This window comes from Rhinichthys klamathensis, unplaced genomic scaffold (assembly GCF_029890125.1).
Source record: "Rhinichthys klamathensis goyatoka isolate OS25496 unplaced genomic scaffold, OSU_Roscu_1.1 h1tg000909l_1, whole genome shotgun sequence".
Classification (NCBI taxonomy): Eukaryota; Metazoa; Chordata; class Actinopteri; order Cypriniformes; family Leuciscidae; genus Rhinichthys; species Rhinichthys klamathensis.
Genome location: NW_026607254.1, coordinates 56,389 through 83,942, shown reverse-complemented (window position 1 = coordinate 83,942; position 27,554 = coordinate 56,389). Strand labels below are relative to the sequence as shown.

The 27,554-nt window shown below is 39.7% G+C and overlaps 1 protein-coding gene across 1 annotated transcript; it reads right to left on the bottom strand.

Annotated features, from left to right (window-relative positions):
* Window positions 1–931: 931 nt before the first annotated feature.
* On the bottom strand, window positions 932–23,302 carry si:dkey-111f13.5 (uncharacterized abhydrolase domain-containing protein DDB_G0269086). The gene is made up of 6 exons (XM_056244106.1): window positions 22,982–23,302; window positions 20,761–20,948; window positions 8,519–8,764; window positions 6,494–6,621; window positions 6,097–6,166; window positions 932–1,121 (listed from the first exon to the last, which is right to left on the bottom strand). The coding sequence occupies exons 1-6, from the start codon at window positions 23,061–23,063 to the stop codon at window positions 975–977; spliced, it is 861 nt and encodes a 286-aa protein (XP_056100081.1). The 5' UTR covers window positions 23,064–23,302; the 3' UTR covers window positions 932–974.
* Between the last annotated feature and the right edge of the window lie 4,252 nt (window positions 23,303–27,554).

The following is a 27,554-nucleotide window of genomic DNA, read 5'->3' as shown; positions in this document are numbered from 1 at the left end:
AATACATATTCAAATAAGTACAAATGATGCTATAGTTTCTAGAAAACGATAGACAAAATGCTTAAAGGGTTAGTTCACCCAAAAATGAAAATTATGTCATTAATGACTCGCCCTCATGTCGTCCGTTCATCTTCGGGACACAGTTTAAGATATTTTAGATTTAGTCCGAGAGATTTCTGTCTCTCCATTGAAAATGTATGTACGGTATACTGTCCTTGTCCAGAAAGGAAATAAAGACATCATCAAAGTAGTCCATGTGACATCAGTGGGTTAGTTCGAATGTTTTGAAGCATCGAAAATACATTTTGGTCCAAAAATAACAAAAACTACGACTTTATTCAGCATTGTATTGTCTTCCGGTTCTGTTGTGGATCCGCGTTCAGTGACGCCGCTGACGTAAGACGCTGCTGACGTGTGTCTGGTGCGTCCGTGTATTCGGGTTCAAGTAAATATGGCTGGGCAAAAAAATGCAAGTCTTCCTGTGTCGAAATCCTTAGTTTTGTTTACATTGCATCTCCCTCAGACTGTAAACGAAGCTCGGGCGCACCAGACACACGTCAGCAGCGTCTTACGTCAGCGGCGTCACTGAACGCGGATCCACAACAGAACCGGAAGACAATACAATGCTGAATAAAGTCGTAGTTTTTGTTATTTTTGGACCAAAATGTATTTCCGATGCTTCAAAACATTCTAACTAACCCACTGATGTCACATGGACTACTTTGATGATGTCTTTATTTCCTTTCTGGACAAGGACAGTATACCGTACATACATTTTCAATGGAGGGACAGAAAGCTCTCGGACTAAATCTAAAATATCTTAAACTGTGTTTTACGGGCTTGGGACGACATGAGGGTGAGTCATTAATGACATAATTTTTGGTTGAACTAACCCTTTAAAACGGTTCTAGACAAAGTCGAGCGCGTCTCACTGCAGGACACTGTTAAATCCCCAGACAGACACTGTGAGAAGATCACAGTGGAGGGGGGATCTCATCGGTCTGTGTCGCAGTGTCCACGAGTCCTGGCTCTCTCCCCAGTCTGCGGGGTTTTAGCAGGTAATCCGAGTGGAGGGAGGAGTCGGTCAGGTCCACGAACCGCATGTAGCTCGCCTGCACCTTCTGAAAGAGGAACACAAGCACATCAACATGCTGATTCAATGCCAGTTCGACAGATGCAGGTAGTTAAACAGGTGGATTCTTCATAATGCCCAAAGATGGAAACGTCCTCAAGCCAAAGGTCAAATGTCAGCACTGTTGTTTATTATGTCAAGGCCTGATTCCAGAATTACATCACTGAGGGTGATCTAGTGAAGTGCAGATGCAATGTGTAATAAACCACTCCACATTACTGTCTGAGTACTAGGTATTACATTTGAATCTGAATTCACTTTGCGACCGTTAAAAAAAGTATGTTGCACTCTCAGACTACATAATGTAACATGTACTTAGCATAGCAATAACAGTAAATTATGCATAATAACATGCAACTAACCCTAAACCCAATCCTAATCCTACCCTAACCCTATAGTAAGTGAAGTCACTTGCAGAGGAAGACACTATTGACAGGAGAGGATTTATGAATGGCAGTGAAGTGACGCAACTGACGGTGTAGGTCACATGATAATGGCAGCATGGCGAATGTAATACATCCGGATTACATTCATCCTACACATAGAACATACTTTTTTTAGCCGTTTTGAAGTAATTACTTATTCAAAATAAGTACCTACTCAAGAGAGTATGCGATTTCGGACGCATCCAGTGTATTCAGACATACTATTCTGTTAGCATACTGTTTTTCGCATACTATACAGGTCCTTCTCAAAAAATTAGCATATTGTGATAAAGTTCATTATTTTCCATAATGTAATGATAAAAATTAAACTTTCATATATTTTAGATTCATTGCACACCAACTGAAATATTTCAGGTCTTTTATTGTTTTAATACTGATGATTTTGGCATACAGCTCATGAAAACCCCAAATTCCTGTCTCAAAAAATTAGCATATCATGAAAAGGGTCTCTAAATGAGCTATTAACCTAATCATCTGAATCAACTAATTAACTCTAAACACCTGCAAAAGATTCCTGAGGCTTTTAAAAACTCCCAGCCTGTTTCATTACTCAAAACCGCAATCATGGGTAAGACTGCCGACCTGACTGCTGTCCAGAAGGCCATCATTGACACCCTCAAGCAAAAGGGTAAGACAGAAAGAAATTTCTGAACAAATAGGCTGTTCCCAGAGTGCTGTATCAAGGCACCTCAGTGGGAAGTCTGTGGGAAGGAAAAAGTGTGGGAAAAAACCAAGCGGCAACATTGTAATCTGAAAAATGAAGCCTACCCGGAAGTGCGAAAAACTGCAATACATCGAAAATCCGCTAGAGGGAGGTCCCAAAAGGGAGCAAATCTCCATAGACCCGCATGTTAAAATGTCAGTTTTCACAGAATAAATTCATGTTTTTACAGGTTGGTCCCATGGACTTTTATTGTATTTTTCGATAGGTTCCGAGTGCCTGACAACTGTGAGGGGGGTGATTTTTTTTCTAACTCGGTAGTTTAGATCGTATTTAGATATAAAATGTATGACAAATAAGCGTGTGATTGACAGCTGATAACAGGCTGCGCCGAGTGGAATTCCTGAAATTTGACGTCTCGGCCATGATCTGACACAACACATCATACCACCTCTGTATCCTTTCTGAACATTTGTATTTGAAATATCGTAAGATTTTCCAAGATGGCACCGCCCATACCCCCCATAAACAGCCTCAAAACCGTTCTTCAGAAAGTCTATGGGTCACAGACGCTTTGTCCATATTTTTTACAGTCTATGGAAAAAACGCTTCACAACGAGAAGAGGTGACCGGACCCTGAGGAAGATTGTGGAGAAGGACCGATTCCAGACCTTGGTGGACCTGCAGAAGCAGTGGACTGAGTCTGGAGTAGAAACATCCAGAGCCACCGTGCACAGGCGTGTGCAGGAAATGGGCTACAGCTGCCGCATTCCCCAGGTCAAGCCACTTTTGAACCAGAAACAGCGGCAGAAGCGCCTGACCTGGGCTACAGAGAAGCAGCACTGGACTGTTGCTCAGTTTTGCATGTCATTCGGAAATCAAGGTGCCAGAGTCTGGAGGAAGACTGGGGAGAAGGAAATGCCAAAATGCCTGAAGTCCAGTGTCAAGTACCCACAGTATGTGATGGTCTGGGGTGCCATGTCAGCTGCTGGTGTTGGTGCACTGTGTTTTATCAAGGGCAGGGTCAATGCAGCTAGCTATCAGGAGATTTTAGAGCACTTCATGCTTCCATCTGCTGAAAAGCTTTATGGAGATGAAGATTTCATTTTTCAGCACGACCTGGCACCTGCTCACTGTGCCAAAACCACTGGTAAATGGTTTACTGACCATGGTATTACTGTGCTCAATTGGCCTGACAACTCTCCTGACCTGAACCCCATAGAGAATCTGTGGGATATTGTGAAGAGAAAGTTGAGAGACGCAAGACCCAACACTCTGGATGAGCTTAAGGCCGCTATCGAAGCATCCTGGGCCTCCATAACACCTCAGCAGTGCCACAGGCTGATTGCCTCCATGCCACGCCGCATTGAAGCAGTCATTTCTGCAAAAGGATTCCCGACCAAGTATTGAGTGCATAACTGAACATAATTATTTGAAGGTTGACTTTTTTTGTTGTTGTATTAAAATCACTTCTTTTATTGGTCGGATGAAATATGCTAATTTTTTGAGATAGGAATTTTGGGTTTTCATGAGCTGTATGCCAAAATCATCAGTATTAAAACAATAAAAGACCTGAAATATTTCAGTTGGTGTGCAATGAATCTAAAATATATGAAAGTTTAATTTTTATCATTACATTATGGAAAATAATGAACTTTATCACAATATGCTAATTTTTTGAGAAGGACCTGTATAGTAGGGAAGTATTCGATTTCGGACGCAGCGATAGCCACAAAGAATCGGTCACTCATCTCAGTTAATCGCGATCTCACAAAGTTCTGTTATAATCAATGAAGCTGACTGCATAGTTGATCTCTTACTTGCATCGTGTCTGCACGTTGTTAATGCGAGGATTCGCAAGTGTGCAGAACTCGCCACTGAACAAAAATACTCTGGCATTTTGACCGATGAGGGGATTTTGATTAAGCACCTCTGATTGGCCACTGCGTTCAAGAGATCAACAAACATGTCTGTGATTGGCTATATTTCTGACCGCTGCAAAAACACATTGCAAATAGAAACATTTGACGTTCTTCACAGCACAAACACAGATTTGTTGTTTTGTCAATATATTATTACAGTAAGGTGCTCCTGCTTTCATCCTCAAGCACTCCCGTAGAACCGCGCCTGAAAGGAACACCAATGTGTGGAAGCTTGTTTGCACCACGGAATTTAAAAAAAAAATCTTTTTGAGTTTATATTGCTATATTGAGTTACAATTGCTAGTTATAAACTCGTCTCACTTGCTAGTTTAAATCTCAGAATTCTGACTTTTTAAAGTTATAAATTCACAATTGAGAGTTCACATCTCATAATGCTGACCTTTCCCCCATCAAAATACTTATATTACATCTAGAAATTTGACTTTTTTTTTCCTGGGAATTCTGAGTTTACATCTCACAGTTCTGGGATTGTTTTTCTGTCATGGAATTTAAAAAAAGAGAAGTTAAAAAGCTAATTGTGCCTTTTTATCTCCCAATTCTGATTCGTTTTCTCGCAATTCTGAGTTTATATCTAAAAATTGTTGGGAAAAAGTCAGAGTTGTGAGATGAAACATTGCAATTGCATTTTTTAAATATATATTCAATGGTGGAAACATGCTTCCATACTAATGCACAGACTCATGGGGGGAAACAAACTAAGCTTAACTCTTTCCCCGCCAGTGTTTTTTTTTCTTAAAGTCAACACCCAGCGTTTTTGAGCATTTTCGCAAAACTTTCATGGCCCCCAGAATATTTTGTTGTATGAATATCTGAACATGCAATACAATATATCAAAACAGAGAACAAAGCCTCTGCTAAAAAAAAAAAAAAAAAAAGTATTCTAGCTTAATGCATTCTTTTTTTATCAACACTTGAATGCGAGTAAGTTTCATAAAAAAGCAACATTATGAACAAAAATCTGAGAAGCTGTCAAAAACTAATCGGATTCAGAATGAATATCAAAACATAGCTGGAGTAGATCGCTTCCAACAACCCCCCAAAGCTTCCCATCCTGCACCTATTCGTGGGTTTGACATTAGGAATTTGATTTATATGCTGTTTAATGTTCATGATCACGTTATATTCTATGTGCATAAGCACTTGTTTCTGCTTCTTCTTCGCCTGTGTTTTGATCGGGAGATTCTTCCAGAAGATGCATAACAGCGCCCCCTACCGCCTAACAGAGAAAACACGGGCAATGGCAGAGAAAGAGTCAACGAGAACCTAGTCTCAGCCTCAGACGTCTGATGCATATGATACACTTAACTGGAAACACTTCAGGAATGTCGAAGTCGTCATCTGATTGGTTGAATTTTATCGGCTTTCCGGGGGGGCGCGAGTGTCGCGTTTATTTTCGGTCCGCCGGGAAACAAAGCGCAGACGTGTGATTGCGGAAGAAAAACTGTTGTGTTTACATGAGTGACAATGAGCATTTATCAAGATCAGCTAAACGTAGGATTCTCAAAAGTATGCGAGGTTCACGGCATAGACTCTTGAAGTTTTCTTCTCCTTCTTTGATTTTCTATGCTGACTGACTTGTTGCACGCCGGTCTGTTGTTGTGGGGACATTTGCACGCCCCGAAACGTGACGCTGAACGAAACGAACTGTAATTGGTTGTTTGACATGTCGGTCAAACAGCCTTATGGGCGGGCCTTGGCCAAAGAAAGCTGCTATGAATTCCAGACCTTCAGCCGTCAGTCTGAAGGTCTGGCTACACGAGACTAACGAGAACCAAACGTCAGAGGAGGTTCTGGCTCGGGAGGAGAGAGAGAGTTCTGTTATTCTGTCATTTTGTTGCAGATGCTGCTGGATTCGAGCAGGTCCCGTTTTAGAGCTGTTCATTTATTCATGATGACCTCATTACAGGGGCTGACCTTAAACTCAGCTTCATACTGAATGCTCTCCCTGCAGGCCTGCTCCAGACTGTCTCGCAGCTGCTGGAGCCTGGAACACACACACACACACACACACACACACACACACACACACACACACACACACGTCACACACGCTCATGCACCACTTCAAAACATTATTACAAGAAAGAGGGAAAAAAAGAAATAAAAAAAGAGTGCTGGAGAGGCAGTGTTGATGATGACACAACAAAATCTATAAATTGTAGGGTTCCTGTAGAAAAGGGAGAAGGCAGAAAGATACAAAGAGAGAAACTGATGAAATTTGACAAAAGGTGGGAAGGAGAAAGAGAATAGCTGAGATGCATCACAACAGGAATCTGGGCTGAGCGGGGGGGAGTTTCACGTGTGTTTTTGCCTGTTTTGTAGCTCAGATATCTCTTGTTCATGTCTGTCCTGGTAGACCCGTTTCTCTCTTTCTGCTTTCATGTCACACTCCTCACGAACACTTCTCTCGGCGTCCTGAACACACCTCCTCACACACTCCTGACAGACAGAGGAAGGCAATGAGCAGAATGACTCACAATGAAATGCGTTATTATGACTATAAACTGTGCAGATTTTGTTTCTTTAACTAATAACTCATATAGTATATCAATCAGTAGTTAGTCAGTTAATCAGTAATTGCATCATAATCAGTTAACATTTTATTAAATAAATCTAGCACTTTTCTTATTGATTTGACTTCAAGAGAACCTGATGGATATTTTCACTCATGTACAGCTATTTGTTGTCTTGTCTATAAGGGTGGTTTAGTTTCATTGTGTTTAAGTTTGGTTTTCCCTGAGCTCTAGTTTCTTGTTTGTTTCCATGGTTTCTAATTAAGTTACACACCTGTTCCCTGTTCTGTTGATTATTTTTCCTTGTTGCCCCGTACACTTTGTATGATTTTGGGCTGTCAAATGAAAGATGACCTATCGTGGCTATTGATTTCTGTCGTGGCTCCCAAGCGGTGATCCTACGTCGAACAGTGAGAGAGGTTCAAAGTCCTTTTGATTGTCACGGTCTTGCGACCAAAGATAGCCTGCGATAATTTTCTGACAGTGTCAGTAATATAGCATGATCGTCTCACCGTGTGTTTGCTTCTACGACCTACGTCTACTGACTAGACAATACAAATGCAACATGAAATGGCGTATTGATCAACGTGGCATGCGCTAAAACTCAAAACTATTTACCTCAAGCTCCATTTACAAGATTGGCAAGCCAAATTGGCCTTTTTTCCCTAGACATGACCGCTTCCATATTCCCCTCTTTTTTCAGCGCACGTAAAAACCACCAAAAGTGCGATTCATCTTGTTCACCACTAGCACATGCTGTTGACGTTTTATTCTTCTATATTAACTTGCGATTCAATAGGTGTCATCCTCATGTCGTAACCAAGTTTATTAGATCCATGTCGTACAGTGTGATCTGAAATGATCTTATAGGATTGCCCAAATCACACAGTCTGTAGCAGGCATTAGCCCCTTTTTTCTCAGTTCCTTGTTCTGTGTTAACGTTATGTTGAAAGTGTCTATCTTAGTCGTTTCTCCTGTGTCATGCTTCTGATTGGATTATACACTACCAACCCTGACAGAGCCATTTATAATAATGAAAATTTGATTTCATTGGGAATTGTGTAAAATTCTTTATCGCGTATGGTTTATGACTTGTACAGTTTTTTTGGTGAAGTATGGCGTTTTGCAGTTATCTTTACCTGGCAAACCAACTATTTTGCCTACTTCTCTGAGGGGTCATACAATTTCAGAAATTCTATGAAATCTCCTCCTTTTTCAGCCCTTTAATATTAGCTCAGTAAAATGTTCTGTGATTTTTGATGCAACTGGCACCATGCATCTCAATTTAATATAATATTGTTACAGGCGAAACCAATTGTTTTTAAGGACTGTAATTAAAAAATTATTAGACAAAAAAAAAAAAAACGATTTGCTTAGTGGAAGCTTAGAGGTGATAAAATTCAAAACTTATTTAAACTCAAATCAGTATTTCATGTCCACATATTTATTTGTATAGTAGCTGCGTTACTGCACAAGCATGACAATATAGTCAGCCGGACATTATTGCAAAATAAATCAACTAATTGTACATTATCCAATAATATTCTTATTCTTATTTCTTATTTTACTTATAATTTGAAAACCCCCCATTATAAAAACCCATAGGAAAATCTCGAGGGACAAATTAGTCTTCCGTGTTTTGTCGTCACAACGGCAGCACTTTATTGCCCTAAACCGTAACAGACATGTTTACATACCAAACAAGTAATTATTTAGTGCTCTTATGAAGCTGACCTCACCTCAATGTACTGTATCTGGTTTATTATTGTGAGAACCAAACATCCAATAATAAAGATGAAGATAAACAAGACACACACACACACCTGAGTCTCTTCTCGTACGGTTTGTATTATTGCCTCTCTGGTCTCCTCTGCCTCTTTGTTCAGCTGTTCTCGCAGCTTCCTACAGGCTTCCCCTACGGCCTGGACCTTCTCTTCCTCCATCTGAGCCTTCAGGCCTTCACAACGAGCTCTGAACTGGGCCTGAAGCTCGACCTGAAGCTCTCGCCTCATTTCAGCCTCCAGCTTGTCCCTCGCTCGCAGGGCCTCCCGAAACCGGGCCTGCAGTCTCTGGGGAACACGTGAAAGAGATGAAATAAAGACCGAGAGGAAGAGGGATGAAAACCGATGAGGAGGACAGAGAAGGATGAAGGACAGATGATGAAGGTGTTGGGGTGAATGCGAAAAGTAGGAGATGGAGAGGTAGAGAGAACACAGAGACAGAGGGCGTTAGGGAGGGAGAGGAAGAAATGGATGGATGATCAGTGTTGGCAGGGCAACTGTACTGGGCTTATGAAGAGGGGAGTCATCTTTGGGTTTGGCTGCCGCTTGCTTTCCCTGGAGAGCAATTACACAAGCAATTACACCCTATTACAAAAGCTCTTCTCATTTCTCCGACACAATGGCGAAGATTTGACTGCCATTGGAGTCGAAACCGGATCATTCGTTAAATCTGACACTCGGATGCAGCGAGGATTATGCTGCTGCTACTGGACAGGGAAAAAGAAGTTGAAATATAGCTGCGAGCAGCGATTACGGGCCCAAGCCGGTGGCACCGCAACCCCGGTTCCTTTAGTTACCTAAAGGCACCGGGGTGGCGGTGCCGCCGGCTTTGGCCCTTCATCGCTGCTCGCAGCTATATTTATATATATATATATATATATATATATATATATATATATATATATATAAATTATATATATATATAAAAAAAAAAATATATATATATATATATATATATATATCACTTGCCTTACCGGATTAGAACAATGAAAACAATAAAAAAATAACTAGGGAATCACTAAACCGAGAGAATTAATCTGTTTTGATGATACACTCAAAATATTACACAAGCAATTCTTTAAATTTAATGATATTCAGAACAGAACAAGAATAAAAAAAAACTATAATTAAGAAATAACCGAAATAATTGAAAGCGAAAGTGAAAGTAGGTGGTGTTTGGCTCACGTAACTCTCTCATTAGAATCAAACTGTTTCAACATTTGCGATGTATTTGGATGCTAAACTATTCTTCATTATGGGCTTTGTACTTCACTCAGGTTTCAATATGTGTGTGTGTGTGTGTGTGTGTGTGTGTGTGTGTGTGTGTGTGTGTGTCTGTGTGTCTGTGTGTGTGTGTGGGTGAGGTGCGGGTGCGGGTGCGGGTGCGATTGAACTGTTACACATAAAAACATACTCCGTCATTTTGTTCATAGAGGACATCATTCAAACTGCAAAGTGTTTACTTATATTTGTGTACACTCGCAATAAAACACAACAAAGTGCTTTTGTCAAACTATAAACTCTTGTCAAACTGTAACCTACAACTGTCACCCAACTAAAATCACACGCACACACTGTCTAAAAGCAAAAAATATTTATCCAACCCCATTTAAAACAGTCTGTGGGAGCCATCTTTTGGACATTCACCATATCGCATTGATTTTCATTTATTGTCCTCAGAGCCCTAATCTGTTTATTTTTCAATTACACATTCTACATTGATTAAAAAAGAAAATTCTAATGTGTTTTTATTTTATACAGGAATAAGTTATTTATAATTCAGATGAGAATAAAGTTAGTGTTAGTTCAAATTTTAAGGAAAACAAATATATTGATCTGAAATATAGCACATTCATCTCAGGTTAAATTACCAAACATACAATCTTAATTTAATTTAAAGCAAACGATACATTTAAAATATATGGGTTGTATGCATATTTTGGAATTTAAAAAAAAGATATATATCCAAAAAGACAAGGCCTTAAACTTGAACAAGGGTTAAACTCTTGTCGCTGTAAGAGACACAATGATTCAGCATTTTGAACGAATCGATTGACTCAAAGATTCAATGACCAATCCATAAACATGTATTGTCTCATTCATGAATGACTCAGTCGTTCGAACGAATCATTTGAACGAATGAATCAATGACTCACTCATTAAGACGGTCGCCTGGCGACACCTAATGACGGTTTAGTGTTATGTTTAAAAGTATCATTCTTTCCAACTCATATTTAAAACAATCTCACATTATTTAATGCATTGTTATTTTTCAGTGTAAACGATTTAATTTGATCACCCCTACCTAGAGTAACAGCCATATAGTGTCTTATTATTCTAAATAATTGAATTTATTGATCAAATTTACAAATTAAAAATGAAAGATGAAGCATACATTTAATAAGACTAGACTAGGGGTGCCCAGCAGATATTACAATTGGCAGATTTAAATATACCATGGCCCCCCACCGTCAATTTGGTGTGTGTATAATAAAATCATTTAGTCACTACAATTAAAACTTGAACGTATTTGCTTACTAAATTGTGAGCAGAACGAAAGTTGCAGCAAAGATCAGCAACAGGAGTCAAAATTCATTAATCACGAGAGTGAAGAGCTGACTGGAAAAATTATGACGGAATATTTTGTGTAAAAGCGCCTATATAAGCGAATCTGTCATTTACTCTTTTGTTGTTGTCTTTTCCCTGAAAACCGGAAGCAATCGGTCCCCGATATGGCGCTAATTTTAGTGACACTAAAAAGTATGCGGCTGCACTGGAATTCATAACGGTGCGCGTCCATGGCGACGAGCGAGCAAAACAGAGCGAATGTTTTTTCATTTCTACTTCCATAGAAATTCATTCGAGCGCACTGTGAGCGCCACCACTATAAATGTCCGTGCGGACGTCCTTACTTTACTTTCACTTTTAACTTAGCGATTTAACACGTTTTACACGTCAAATAACCGGTGAGAAAATATTCTCGGAGTCACATAGGCTACCTAATATATTTAAATACAATAGGCCTACCTGATTTTGAACACAAGAGGGCAGTATAGCCCTATGTATTATTTGATATATTTATTTTTTTAACTGAATAGTGCATCCTGGCTGTTTTTAAACTTGTACATTACTCTTAAATTGAAAACAAGAATAAAATGGGTTTAGTTGTGATATTTGTATAATTTTATCTAGAAATAAATGGTGTATAATTAAATTTTTAGAAGATATGAGGCTTTTAGTGTTTATTTTTTTTTTACATGATTTTAATCCCTCGCCATAGCAAAACAATTAGAGATATTCAATAGATATTCACAATTATGCTTCTTTAATGTATTTTCATCATGTTGAAAAAGTTTGGTGGGAATAAAATAAACCACTTAAGAGGAGTGGGTAAAAATGTAGAGCCTGGTTTTGCAAAACATCCACATTAAGACAAAAATAGCCCACTTCCTGTTGGGCTGGCTTAAAGTTGTTTGGCCCGATGAGATCTATATACCGAGTTTCATAATATTACATGCAAGTGTGTTTGATTTATGGACCAAATTTTCTGACGAAGTTTATGGACCAAGTTAATTTAATTAATAAACTAATTATATAAAACTATTTTCAATGCACTACAATTCAACTGGTTATATGCCTTTACTTATTAATACAACTTATTTAAAAAATACAAGGCGTAAGACATTTATTTTCTTTTTTAATGCAGGCCAAACAACACAGCAGTCAAATGGTTAATCTAGCCCCCCTCCCCCTCCCCACACTCACAGACACACACACACACAGAGACGTAGGCTCAGAGAGAGAGAGAGACATAAAATGACAATTTTCAAACCAAAATATCTGACTTCCTGTTGGTTGGAGCTATTGAGTGTAAATTAGAAACTTGTCTGGCTGGAGGAGAACAATACACATACCGATTTTTATTACTGTAGATAAAATTAATCCCCCCACTTTTGACAAAAGGTGGCGCTACTGAGCCCTCAACAGGCCCGTTTCTGAAACTTTGCACATGTCTACTGGCTAATAAATGAGATGTGTCTGTCGAGTTTCATGCAATTTTAAGCAATTTCAGGCATGCTAAGAGTCTCAAAAGCATAAAAAAAGAATATTAAAGTTTGATGCGTTGCCACGACAACAGTATCTAAGATATCAAGAATCCATTCACAGGTCTACATCTGCCGTGTGTTTACATTATAGTAGTGAAGTTTGAAGCAAATCGGGTAAAAATAAGAGGGTGATTTCAAAGCATTTAGGAAGTGACACACTTCCTTCTGCCAGTTGGTGGCGCTATAACTTTGACTCACAATAGTCACATCCATGTGATCGGGCTCTTACAATGAACACACTGGTGAAGTTTCATCAAGATCAGTTAATGTATGCAGTAGTTATGACACACTTCCTGTTTCACGTTTCTCGCCATAATTTTGTTTCCTCGCCACGGCCAAACCGTTCGAGATATCAAAAATCCCCTCGCAAACTTTCATCCTCAATGTCTTGACTTCATGCTGACCGAGTTTCGTGCCGTTTGTTTGAATTCTCTAGGAGGAGTATTTCACATTCCATTGCGTGTGTTTTACCAACAACCCTAAATAGCCGACTTCCTGTTGGGCTGGGGTAAAAAGTAAGAGTGTGAAGTATATATGAAACGAGGAGATCTACATGTGTACCGAGTTTCATATTATTACATGCAAGCGTGTTTGATTTATGGACCATGTTTTCGGACCCCGTTCCAGGGGGCGCTGTCGAGCCCCCCTGCCACGCCCGGGTACCATCTTCAGCCCGGCCCTGATGGCCGCGGGTTCTGACCAGTGTGCAAAGTTTCAGGAGTTTTTGAGCATGTTAAGGCCTCCAAAAGTGTCCAAAAGGTAGCAGAAAAATAATAAGAATAATAATAATAATAAAATATATATATATAAATATATATATATATATATATATATATATAAATATAGCTGCGAGCAGCGATTACGGGCCCAAGCCGGTGGCACCGCAACCCCGGTGCCTTTAGTTACCTAAAGGCACCAGGGTGGCGGTGCCGCCGGCATGGGCCCTTCATCGCTGCTCGCAGCTATATTTATATATATATATATATATATATATATATTTATATATATATATAAAGCCGGTGGCACCGCCACCCTGGTGCCTTTAGGGTTATTGTGCACGACATGACACAAAATATCTGCTTGCTATCTGCCGAACGGCTCTGGTAGTTTCGCTTCAGCACTGATGATGTTGTAGTGTGTGTTTGTGTGTGTGTGTGTGTGTGTGTGTGTGTGTGTGTGTGTGTGTGTGTGTGTGTGTGTGTGTGTGTGTGTGTGTGTGTGTGTGTGTGTGTGTGTGTGTGTGTTTAATAAAATCATTTAGTCACTACAATTAAAACCTGAACGGGTTTGCTTACTAAATTGTGAGCTGAACGAAAGTTGCAGCAAAGATCAGCAACCGGAGTCAAATTTCATTAATCACGAGTTGAGAGTGAGCGTCTCTCTCTGCTGTGTTATGCTGCATCACACGGGCATTCATAACGCTGCGCGTCCACGACGATGAGCGAGCAGAACAGAGTGAACGTTTTTTAGTTCATTCCTACTATAGATATCTATGATTCCTACTTCCATAGGAATTCCCTCGAGCGCTCTGCACGCGCCACCATTATCAATGTCCGTGTGGACGTCCGCGATCGAACAGTGGAAACATTGGCTACTCCGTCATTTTATTCAAGAAGATCATTCAAACTGCAAAGTGTTTACTTATTTTTGGATACTCGCAATCAAACACAACATTGTGATTTTGTAAAATACATTCAAGAAATCCGCCCCCGAAATGGGGCTTCTTTTAAAATGAAACGAAAATGCTCACAGCTGCACGTCTTGTGGAGACGTCCGTTACTTCCGCTTTCAAGTTAGCGACTTTAAAGCCCCCAGCGGAGTCACGGTGGGAAAATATTCCCATAGTAGCATCCCTACAATTTAATACAATTGGCCTACCTGATTTTGAACACAAGAGGGCAGTAAAGCACTGTGAATGATTTTTATTTTTTTATTTTTTTGGCTAAACAACCATTCTGGCTGTTTTTAAACTTAAACATAAATCTTAAATTGAAAAAAAGGAATACAATGGGTTTAGTTCTAATATTAGTATAATTTTATAGAAAAATAAATGGTGTATAATTACATTTTAGAAAGATATGAAACATTTCCTGATTCTCTTTTTGACATAATCCCTCGCCATAGCAAAACCGTTTGAGATATTCAATATCCGTTCACAATTTAGCATCTTTAATGTATTTTCATCAAGTTGAAAAAGTTTTGTAACTGTAGATGAAAGTAACCCCCCCCCCCCACCCACTTTTGTCACAAAAGGTGGCGCTACTGAGCCCCTGCACCACGCCCGTTTCTGAAACTTTGCACATGTCTACTGGCTAATAAATGTGATCTGTCTGTCGAGTTTCATGCAATTTTAAGCAATTTCAGGCATGCTAAGAGTCTCAAAAGCATCCAAAAAGAATATTAAAGTTTGATGCGTTGCCATGGCAACAGTATCTAAGATATCAATAATCCTTTCACAGGTCTACATCTGGCGAGTGTCTACATTATACACATAAAGTTTGAAGCAAATCGGGTAAAAATAAGAGGGTGATTTCAAAGCATTTTGAAAGTGACACACTTCCTGCTGCCAGTTGGTGGCGCTATAACTTTGACTCACAATAGTCACATCCATGTGATCGGCCTCTTACAGCGAACACACTGCTGAAGTTTCATCAAGATCAGTTAATGTATGCAGAAGTTATAACACCCTTCCTGTTTCCATTATTCGCCATAAATTCGTTTCCTCGCCATGGCCAAACCGTTCGAGATATCAAAAATCCCCTGGCAATTTTTCATCCTCAATGTCTTGACATCATGCACACCGAGTTTCGTTGCGATTGGTTGAATTCTCTAGGAGGAGTATATCAAATTCCAGGGGCATGCGTTTCCAAACAACCCTAAATAGCCGACTTCCTGTTGGGCTGGCGTAAAACTTAGAGCACGAATGTTGTTCGGCCCGATGACATCTATATGTGTATCGAGTTTCATATTATTACATGTAAGCGTGTTTGATTTATGGACCAAGTTTTCGGACCCCGTTCCAGGGGGCGCTGTCGAGCCCCCCTGCCACGCCCGGGTACCAGCTTCAGCCCGGCCCTGATGGCCGCGGGTTCTGACCTGTGTGCAAAGTTTCAAGAGTTTTCGTGCACGTTAAGAGCCCCAAAAGTGCCCGAATAGTCGATAAAATAATAATAATAATAATAAATATAGCTGCGAGCAGCGATTACGGGCCCAAGCCGGTGGCACCGCAACCCTGGTGCCTTTAGTTACCTAAAGGCACCGGGGTGGCGGTGCCGCCGGCTTTGGCCCTTCATCGCTGCTCGCAGCTATATTTATATATATATATATATATATATATATATATATATATAAAAAAGCCGGTGGCACCGCCACCCTGGTGCCTTTAGGGTTATTGTGCACGACGTGACACAAAATATCTGCTCGCTATCTGCCGAACGGCTCTGGTAGTTCCGCTTCAGCACTGATGATGTTGTAGAAATAGTGCGCTCTGGTTGGTCTGGATTATTCGGGATTTTGTATTTTATACAGAAATAAGTTATTTATAATTCAGATGAGAATAAAGTTAGTGTTGATTAAAATGAAGGAAAACAAATATATTTATCTGAAATATAGCACATTAGTTTTAAATTTATTTAGGTTCAATTACCAAACATACAATCTTAATTTAATTTAAAGCAAACTATATATTAAAAATATATGGCTTGTATGCACTTTTTTTTTATAAAAAAAAAAGATATATATCCAAAAAGACAAGGTCTTAAAGGGTTAAACTCTTGTCACTGTAACAGACACAATCTCTCTCTCACACACACACACACACACACACACACACACACACACACACACACGTCAAGTCACTTACATTTTAGATGCAATATTGAATAAGCAGAAAAATCGGATTTTCTGCTCTGAAAATATAAATAAGCTTAAAAATTGAATAAGCACTTTGACTATTCTAAACAGAATGAGCACTAGTCGCTAATGTATAAGTACTAGTACTTAAAGGACAACTCCGGCGCAAAATGAACCTCGGGTGTAATAACACATTGGTACAGAAAATCGTTCCCTGAGATTTGTTTTCATGATAATCGAATATAAAGAGTTTTATCTCTAAAAACAATTTAGCTTATAACGCTAGTATATTGGGCATCGAGTAAGCAAAAAGAGATCGCTAGTTAATACCATTAACAAGGCTCAAATTAGCCCCACACTAACACGGCAGCATAATGAGTGTCCTTGCATGCAAACCGAAGCATTGAGAACTTTGTAAGTGTATAGACAGTTTAATAAGAAGATACTTTACACAGACAGTACAGTTAGCGCATACAGACAGCAGCCATCTTGGAAAACAGTCTCGATCAATCGAACCACGAAGGTGAGCGAACAGTACGTGTAGATATTGAAGATAAGATGAATTATATTTATTTTTTTATTTTCTCTGTCGCGTTCAGTGCTTCTCTTATGCGCTCAGTGCTTTCTTCCGGAAACAACGGACCATATGAGATTCCAAGTCACAGTTCAGCTCACGTATCACCGTGTTCGTGGTTTGACTGATCGAGGCTGTTTTCCAAGATGGGTCCTGTCTGTATGCGCTAGCTGTACTGTCTGTGTAAAGTATCTTCTTATTAAACTGTCTATACACTTACAAAGTTCTCAATGCTTCGATTTGAATGTAAGGACACTCATTATGCTGCCGTGTTAGTGTGGGGCTAATTTGAGCCTTGTTGATGGTATTAACTAGCGATCTCTTTTTGCTTACTCGATGCCCAATATACTAGCGTTATAAGCTAAACTGTTTTTAGAGATAAAACTCTTTACATTCGATTATCATGAAAACAAATCTCAGGGAACGATTTAGTCTGTACCAATGTGTTATTACACCCGAGGTTCATTTTGCACCGGAGTTGTCCTTTAATGGAATAGATACTAGTATCTAAAAAATAAGTACTAGTAGCATGAAAATAGAGACTAGTAGGTTAAAATGATTAAATGTTAAAACGGCTTGCCATATTGGCTCAGAGAGAGAGAGAGAGAGAGAGAGAGAGAGAGAGAGAGAGAGAGAGAAAATTACCTTTTAGATACTAGTACCTATTAATAGATACTAGTATTTAGGCTCTAGATCCACTCCGAAAGTCACTTCGTGATCATTTAACCGCTTCATTTGAGAAAAACTATCATTATGACATAAACAAACAAACTCAAAAGGTCTTCACGGCAACCCGTCAAAATAAAAGTTCAGTTTAACTTGACAGAAACATATTACCGTTGTACAGTAGAATTTAGATATGTCCCAATGTAATAATACTAACACTAATCCAAATAAATTATCATCAAAACTGAATTTAAGGAATAATCCATGTTTTAATTTTAACAGTAAAGCTCATTGTGCAGCACGTTATTTGACAAAAAGTTTATTTAATTTCATATGATTAAAATTGATGATAAATGATACAATTTGTGTTTTATGTCTTCATTTTATTACCAGAAAAAACACAACACAGAATTAGTGTGACATTTTTTTTCATATTTTTTTTAAATGTTGTATACGTTTAATGATTCATAATACACTATTTCAATTAATTAGACATGCTTTTTGATTGCTAAAAAATTTACACCACGTATTCGTAATACACCCGCTCCGCAACACTAGCAGTTCCCCCAATCCCCCACCCCCCCCCCCGAAAAAAAATCCTAGGGGAAACACTGGGCATTCATAACGGTGCGCGTCCATGGCGACGAGCGAGCAGAGCTGAGTGAACGTTTAGTTAATTTATTCATTCGAGCGCTCTGCAAGCGCCACCATTATCAATGTGGACGTCCGTATTTAAAAGCTCTCGATCCTCAGTCACATACCAAATATGTATATAATTTTGAACACAAGAGGGCAGTATGGCCCTATGTATGAGTTGGTGTTTAAACTAACCTATCACTCAAAGAGCCCCCACCCCCCCCCCCCTCCCCCCCTCCCCCTCCCCCTCCCCACACAGACACACACACACACACACACACAAACAGAATGGCAGGGGGACAAGAAATCCATTCAAACTACAATATCTGACTTTCTGTTGCTCTGAGCTAATGACTTTAAATTAGAAAGTCGATTGGCTTGATGAGAACAATATGCGTGGCAAGTTTTGTAACTGTAGGTAAAACGAGCAAAGTTATAACACACTTTATGTGTCCTTTTTTAGTCATAAAATTAATTTCCTCGCCACGGCCAAACCGTTCGAGATATCAAAAATCCCTCCGGAATTTAGCATCATCAATGTCTTGACGTCACGCTAACCGAGTTTGCTTGAAATCCGATCAATTCCCAAGGAGAATTAAATAGAATTTCAGGGGTATGCGTTTCCAAACAAACCATGATAGCCGGCTTCCTGTTGGGATGTCGTAAAACTTAGAGCACGAAAGTTGTTCAACCCAATGAGATCTATAAGTGTACCGAGTTTCATATTATTACATGCAAGTGTCTTTGATTTATGGACAAGTGTTCGAATCCCAGTCCAGGGGGCGCTGTCGGTCCGCCCTGCCACGCCCGGGTACCAGCTTCAGTCCGGCCCTGATGGCCACGGGTTCTGACCCGTGTGCAAAGTTTCAAGAGTTTTAGAGGATGTTAAGGGCCCCAAAAGCCCCCAAAACCTTGATCAACAATAATTAAAAGCTTTGTCACTCAAACAGACACATCCCCCTCCCCCCACAGACACAGAGGTATGCAGAGAGAGGGAGAGAGGGACAGAGATTACTCCAAAACATCCCATTCAAACCAAAATATCTGACTTCCTGTTGTTCGGAACCAAAATCTGTAAATTAGAAAGTTGTCCGGCTTGATCTGAACAATATGCCTACCGAGTTTTAAGATTGCAGGTAAAACTATGAAACTAACCCTCTCACTTTTGTCAAAAGGTGGCGCTACTGAGTCCCTGCACCACGCCCGTTCCTGAAACTTTGCACATGTCTACTGGCTAATATATGTGACATGTCTGTCGAGTTTCATGCAATTTCAAGCATGCTAAGAGTCTCAAAAGCATCAAAAAAGAATTTTAAAGTTTGATGTGTTGCCACGGCAACAGTATCAAAGATATCAAGAATCCATTCACAGGTCTACATCTGGCGTATGTTTACATTATACAGATGAAGTTTGAAGCAAATCAGGTAAAAATAAGAGGGTGATTTCAAAGCATTTTGAAAGTGACACACTTCCTGCTGCCAGTTGGTGGCGCTATAACTTTGACTCACAATAGTCACATCCATGTGATCGGTCTCTTACAGCGAACACACTGCTGAAGTTTCATCAAGATCAGTTAATGTATGCAGAAGTTATAACACACTTCCTGTTTCACGTTTCTCGCCATAATTTCGTTTCCTCGCCACGGCCAAACCGTTCGAGATATCAAAAATCCCCTCGCAATTTTTCATCCTCAATGTCTTGACTTCATGCTGACCGAGTTTCGTGGCATTTCTTTGAATTCTCTAGGAGAAGTACTTTAAATTCCATTGCATGCGTTTTACAAACAACCCTAAATAGCCGACTTCCTGTTGGGCTGGGGTAAAAAGTAAGAGCATGAAGTATATGTGAACCGATGAGATCTATATGTGTACCGAGTTTCATATTCTTACATACAAGCGTGTTTGATTTATGGACCAAGTTTTCGGACCCCGTTCCAGGGGGCGCTGTCGAGCCCCCCTGCCACGCCCGGGTACCATCTTCACCCCGACCCTGATGGCCGCGGGTTCTGACCCGCGTGCAAAGTTTCAAGAGTTTTCGTGCACGTTAAGAGCCCCAAAAGTGCCCGAATAGTCGTAAGAAAAATAAAAGAGGAGAAAAAAAAAAAAAAAAAAAAAAATAATCCTAAGGAAAACAATAGGGCCTTCGCCTTTTCAAGGCTTGGGCCCTAATAATCCTAAGGAAAACAATAGGGCCTTCGCCTTTTCAAGGCTTGGGCCCTAATAATCCTAAGGAAAACAATAGGCCCTTCGCCCTTTGGGCTTGGGCCCTAATTAGAAGCCGAGTCTTTTTATCAGAAAGTTTTAATCAAGTCCTAATCAAATCTCTCCGGACTGCTTCCCTGGAGACTGAAATATGGCTTTCTGAATTCCAGGAGACACAGTGTTGCAGTCTAATATGTCTGTATTAATTACTTTTTCGACATGGTTCACTTGAGGATTACAAATATTCACCTCCTCTTGGAGTTTAAGGGCAGCACGTTTCTCATCCTCTGCCAACTGCTTAAATTCCTCCACGACGGGGGCGTCCGGCTGTTCCTGTCCAATCGCAGGTCGTGAATTTACCATGTTTGGAGCCAATTTTAGGTGGTTGTCCGTTCTAGCCTTGGGAAATGACCACGGACACAACTGTTCTCCTAGTTCTGAAAGAAGAAGTGGTTTTAGCATGAGAGTCAGTGGTTGCAACAGGTGGCAACTGATTACAATCGTATAAAAATGACATATGGCTTTTAAATAAACGGAAGATCTCATGCATGCTTCATAAGGAAGTGTCTCAGATGCACATATAGGAAATAAAAACCATAAATGTTATCTCTAATATCTCACTCGTTTATCCTGGACGCTTAATAGAGAGCAAATGAAAACTTTGGTTTAAGTCTTTCCACATGTTCCTCCTTTGGAAAAAGAGCCACATGACTCTTTCTAGAGTTTCAGAAGAGAAACATCTCAAACTGTGCTCAGATTCACCAAGATACCCAAGACTGTAATGTAAAGAGCTTTTCCCAAATATCTCAGATTAAATTCTTCCAATACTTAAGTCTTTGAGAAATGTTGTCCACGTTCATTTACAGTTCTATTCTTAATGTCAACAGTTGTTTTATTTGTGTCTACTTCTTTTCTATCCTAAATTTTCGTATACGTTTTTTCGTATTCGTCATTCAGTGGCTCTGAATTGTCAAAACACCTCTTGAAATGGTTGCTACGAATGCGAAAAATGCATAAAATTGATCCCTATCCAATTTTTTTTTGGACGGACAAAAGTTTCGGAGGCAGTGTGTAAACGTGCCGAAAGATTTTGGACGAGAATTTCCGACTCAGTGTGCAAGGACCTTAACACCGTGTCTAAACGAGACACAACCGTTGTCGCAAGAAGCTGTCCACGGCAAAGCAACCGCTGCAAATCCACGCCTCGACTGGACAACCAATGACGATCGTACACACCATCACTGGACAAAAATCAGAAATCAGACAGAACAAGAAAGAAAAGGGAGAGAAAAAAAGCGCAATAGAACAAATACAAGAAACGCAGGTCGTAACAGTCCTTCGAATCAGAAGTAGCTTCAGGATTGTTACGACTTTCTGTTTCTTACATGTCCACACTGGATGTGGCATGCTGGATTTGCATTTGACATTTTGTTGCGCCCATTGTGTCAGGTGTATAGACACGGTGTAAGAAATTTCAGGAGAAACATCAGAGAGCACCAAGAATATAATCATCATGTAGCTGACCGTGCCATGGGAGGACCGCTTGGGAGAAGCCCACGAAAGAAAGACGACCAAATATAAACATCTGGTCACAGACTGCCGAGCACAGGGCTGGAAGGCGAGATGCCTATCGAGGTTGGCTGCAGAGGATTTGTGGGGCGCTCCCTCCACAAAGCCTTTACTGCGCTGGGCATTGCAGGAACAACAAGGAGCAGGGCCATCAAGAACACCACCGACGCAGCCGAGAGAGCCTCGAGATGGCTCTGGATCCGTAGAGGAGCACCATGGGGGCAAGCGAGTGCTACCTGAACACAAGTCGCGGTCTGATCAGCCGTGGCTGGGTCGCCTGGGCGAGGGTGGCTAATGTTGAAAGACCCGAAACACCTGAGGACCCCAGGTTACATCACTGATGATATGTTCAGGTGCATCTGAAGATGTGTTTCAAGAACTAATAATACACATGAAACATAAATAGTTAGATAGTTCACCCAAAGTAATACAGGTTTGGACCAACATGAGAGTAAGTAAATGATGACAATTTTCATTTTTGGGTGAACTATCCCTTTAAGACTTTGGGTGAAATATACCTTTAAGTTCTGAAAGAGCAACTTTTAAGTAAGTATATATTTTTGTTTCTCTCAAATACATATTCATTTTTTTTTGTGTGTGTGTGGATGAACTTGTGTATCATTTTTGACCTCTCTTCCTACATTTCTCTGTTTGTTGGACAAAAGTCCAGGAGCAGACACTGCGGTAGTAAATGCCAGAGTCATTAGGCTGGACGTGTGGAGGTTGATGGCGCTGATTGCTGTGAGTTTTACTCTGGTTGTCTGAGGCAGAGAATGTTCTGTTCTGCCCTTCGGCATGAATTCAGATTACTCTACCGGAGAGGAACCTATATGTGACCTGGTATGCGCTAATAAAGGCTTGAAGAGAGAGGATGTTTGTGTGGTATTAAGGCTACACTCACCCAGAATGTGTGTGTGGAGCACTCTCTGTGTGCTCAGAGTCGTCCTGTTCACCATCTTCTCGAGAGACCTCGTGTCCCACATTTTGCCTTCACAAACACTGAACCTTGGTCCACAGAAGCACCAGAGATTCGTTGTTAAAAACTCACAATTTCCTGCCCTCCACCACGTCTCATTCTCTTTCGGGATTTGTCTTTTCTCTCAGCCTTTGACTTGCTGATGGTCGCTTAGCAACATGGACAACAAAACAACAGACTGTGCGCTGCTTAGCATTCAAGAATGATTTGATCCAAGAGATTTCAGACAAGATGCCTGCCAGCGTGTGTGTGTGTGTGTGTATGTGTGTGCGTTTGATTGTGTGGAAGTGTTTTATGAGCAGCCTCCCACTGCGCTAGTCATTTGAGATGTTTTGCTTCAGGGTTCATGCTCATTTGTGGGTCACAGTTTGTGCAATACAAAGAGCCTAAAATGGAATATAATGCTCAAAATGGAACCTCAGATATTTTGAAACCAAAACATACAGAGATATTCTAAAACAATAAATCAAATCAAAAATTAATCCCAAAACTAAAACATTAAAATTACATATTTAAAATTAAATTAAAATAGAAAACAACAACAACAGATTTTTACATTTTTTAAATACAATATGACTGGCGCTTGCCCATGCAAAAGTTGCTGCCATGATGCCAGCTGTCCCCGGTCACCGTGATTTTGCCAAACTAAGACATGTTTCTGGATCAACATTCCTGTCCCAAAATGTAGTCCTTACCCAATCCCTACCCATAACTTTTCCCTAACTTTTCCCTAAAATCAGAGGGTAATGGTAGATGTTTAAGTACTTCATCCTGGATCTAAGCCTAAACTTGACATAAACTGTAAACTTGTGCCTCAAATCTGATTGGTTGATTGGAAAGTTGTTCCAGGATCAACAAAGATGTTGATCCAGGAACATGTGGTACATGTGGTACTTGGTGAAATCACGTTCACCAGCTGGGTCATACCCACTGGAGTGCCACAGGGCTCAGTACATAGACCGCTTTTATTCCCCCTTTACATCAAATCAGTATTCATCACCTTTTACATCGTTCTTATGAAGATACTCAACTAATTATCTTATTTCATCCCTCTAACAACCAGGTATCCTCACGAATCACTGCATGTCTGGCAAGCATTAATGCCTGGATGAAAGGCCATCATCTGAAGCAGAATTTATAAAAAAAAACTCTGTTCATCCAAGTGAGGAAACAACTTTGCCAAGACCTCATCATTCTCAGCTCTTTTCACCCACACAGAAAGCAAAAAACAACAACCTCTAGTCACACTTGACAACTTCCTGCCATTTGCGCCCACATATGAACCAGATTCACCCAGCTGAACATCCACTAAGTCAGACCTTTTCTCAGACAGACACGATCCTACAGTCAGTCAATGCTGAATGTCACACCTTCAACACATCGCTCCTATAGCAGGGCAAAGCACTTTGCTTTTCCTCCTCACATTATGTGCAAACAGCAACATCCTAACTAATCTTCGGATGCAGACGCAGCTAAAAAACTTTTTGTAAGTTGCTTTAGAAGAGATATGTAGTTCTAAATGTTTTTGTGTATGTCTGTATGATGATATGTGGTTTGCAAGGTGTTCACTTGTTTTATTTACCAGGTGAAAATACAAATCTTGGGATGGAGTAAAAATACAACTCTTATTTTCTAACTCAAACAATATTAAACTTTTGTAACTTTAATTAGTGTGTAATGTTGATGTTTGAGCATAAACAACATCTGCAAAGTTACAACGCTCAAAGTTTAAAGCAAAGGGAGATATTTTCTGACATTTTAGTGTGTGTCTGCAAGCTGCCTGCTAACTGCCAGAGCCATAGAGAGAAAGAGTTGCGACACTCTTTGATGTCGCCGCGACGGCTGTCACGTGGTTCATGTAAGCTCCAATAGTTCCAAAACGTACGCGGGCTGTCATGTTCTTCTATGGACAGACAGCAGCGATTGCATTATTAAACGGTAAATATAAAATAAAACACACACCCAAGTACTTTTTAAGCTGTTATTGCGTTTTGTTAATGTCAGTTTTGCATTTGGAGAGGCAGGGTGACAACTTAGATAAGTTTTAGGCTATATTTTTGGAGGGAAACGCTAGTGTTCATGTTCGCATGGGTAGTAGCACTGGCTTTAGCGGCTCTAACTTAACTTTTCCATGTCATTCATCTGATGATGGACGTCTCATGATATTTATTTTAGCACAACTGGGCTGTATTAGGCTATTGATTCCCGTGATCTTGCTTATAAATTCCGCTTCGTGATCACGCAAAGAGGTCTGCGGTCCGTTCAGAATTCCAACCAACATAAAATATAAATAATTACGCTGTGCATGTACAAATGAATGATTTATCAGGGAATAGACTGCTCCCATAACGTAGAAAGCAACGACTATATACAGCAATGTTCGGTAAATATTCAACCGAAAAATATTCTTCATAAAATTAAACCGGAGAGTGAATTAACTATGTTCCTAAATACATATAAGCACATGCATAGCCCTAACCCATTTAAATAAATGAATTGTGTGTGTGTGTATGTATATAATATTATATATAGGCTATATATATACATATATATATACATATAAAATATTATTACAAATATTATATATTATATACATCAGGTTACCAGTTCGCTAACGTTAGTGAAGTGTTGGTCACGTAAGCTATCGCTGCAATTAACCTATTATCTTCCAATAAACATTTACTAAAACTGGCTACATAAAATATAACTACAGACTAGATTCACGAGAGGTCGGCTAATGTGTGTAAAAGTACAAAAATACAGTAATTTGATTCATTTACCAGCGAACGTACTTCGGAAGCACTGAAAATGAATGGGGTTCAATGGGGGAACTATCAGTGTTTGGAACTATTGGCTGCTCCACGACACGCGTTACTTCCGCATTCCAAAGTTCCTATGGCGGTCTATGGGAGTGTCGCAACTCTTTCTCTCTATGGCTCTGCTAACTGCTAACACACGAGCTCTTGAAGCTCCGCCCTCTGTGCCGGAAGCAGCAGCTTATTTGCATTTAAAGGGACACACACAAAACAACGCGTTTTTGCTCACCCTCAAAAAGGGACAATTTTACCATGCTACAAAAATGATCTGTGCGGTATTTTGAGCTAAAACACTCTGGAGACATCAGAGACTTATTTTACATCTTGAAAAAAGGGCATTATACCACCCCTTTAAAATAAGTTTTGTGTTACAAAAAATACTTACAGTCAGCATGAAGAAAATTACCCTGTAACATCTATTTCGCAAATTACAGATTTTATTCTGTTCCCAATGTTTAATTAACTTAATCTTCCAGTGAAAATAACTTCTCTTTTGGTGACATGTCCGACTTCTCCAATCACTTAGTTCACATGATGACCCCTTCACAATCGACTGAGTACAACACTCACATCCAATACAAACCGCCCTACATTTTTTTTATTCTTCGATAATCCATCAAACTTTGATTTTAGGTAAAAATATGGAAAAGATTTGCCGTTTTACTGTGACTAAGAATGTTAACTTTTTTTCTTAAGATTGTTTTTCATTCAAAATTTGATAATTAAAAAAATGTAAAAAAAAAAAAAAAAAATTATTAAAAATTAATTTACTTTATAATAACTTCTTTCAAATATGCCTTACAAAATTTGGTCTGTATTGGAATTGTTGTAATACAGTGCTGAAAAAAAAACCCGATGCTCTTTGCATGGTACATCCTAACAAACGTCTTAAGAAAAAATCTTAAAAATATAAAATTCGAAGACAACTTTAATGAATTGGGCCTATGATTGCTTTGAAATCGGCATGATATCATAGAACAAATGCTGGACGGGAGAAGTCACGCGCCCATGAAGTTTAACACTATGAGTTAGAGGTTTGTTCAAAGCATTCGCAATAGTAACTTACCTTTTGCAAACACCACTAATCACAGAAAGACAGTGACATTTTTTTATGTAAACATGTTTATTCATCTTAGCCACTGCGATCTACCTGTAGCAAACGGTTCCTCCGAGCAGAAAGAGCCACAAGCAGACCTGAATGAGATGGCTTACAATCCGGGAAAACTGTACAAAATAAAAGGGGTTGTGTCACACATTTGTACAAAAACTGAAGCTTTCAGCAGTGGATGTAATATGACGACTAGAGCATGTTTGGCAAGCCTGAAACATTCAAACCCACTGCTTTAAAGAGTAAATTACAGAACATACACACAAGGTAAAAGTGTACATTTGTAAAAATGCACACCACTGTGTCAAGACGACAGCTAACATTAGAATATGAAAAGACTCTCGCACACACACAAACAAACAAACACTGGTTATTATAAAAGGGAATGTGCCGCCTCAGCTAAAGCAACGAGGCTCATTGAGAGGCAGGAAACCAACCACATTCACACACAATAAAGCAGATTACTGGCTTACAAAAATATATTCACAGCTGTCCACTGTAGCTCTATAACACATTTAACATTAGATAAACCGTCTCAGTCCATCATACACAGACCTTCCCTCTGTCAAAATCA

Excerpts from the sequence above, each read along its gene's own strand:
- si:dkey-111f13.5 (XM_056244106.1), bottom strand. The coding sequence starts at position 23,063 with ATGTGGGACACGAGGTCTCTCGAGAAGATGGTGAACAGGACGACTCTG. Across the intron at positions 8,765-20,760 it reads CCCTTAAACTCCAAGAGGAG|AGACTGCAGGCCCGGTTTCG; the intron begins GTGAATATTTGT and ends CGTGTTCCCCAG. Across the intron at positions 1,122-6,096 it reads AGTATGAAGCTGAGTTTAAG|AAGGTGCAGGCGAGCTACAT; the intron begins GTCAGCCCCTGT and ends TTCCTCTTTCAG.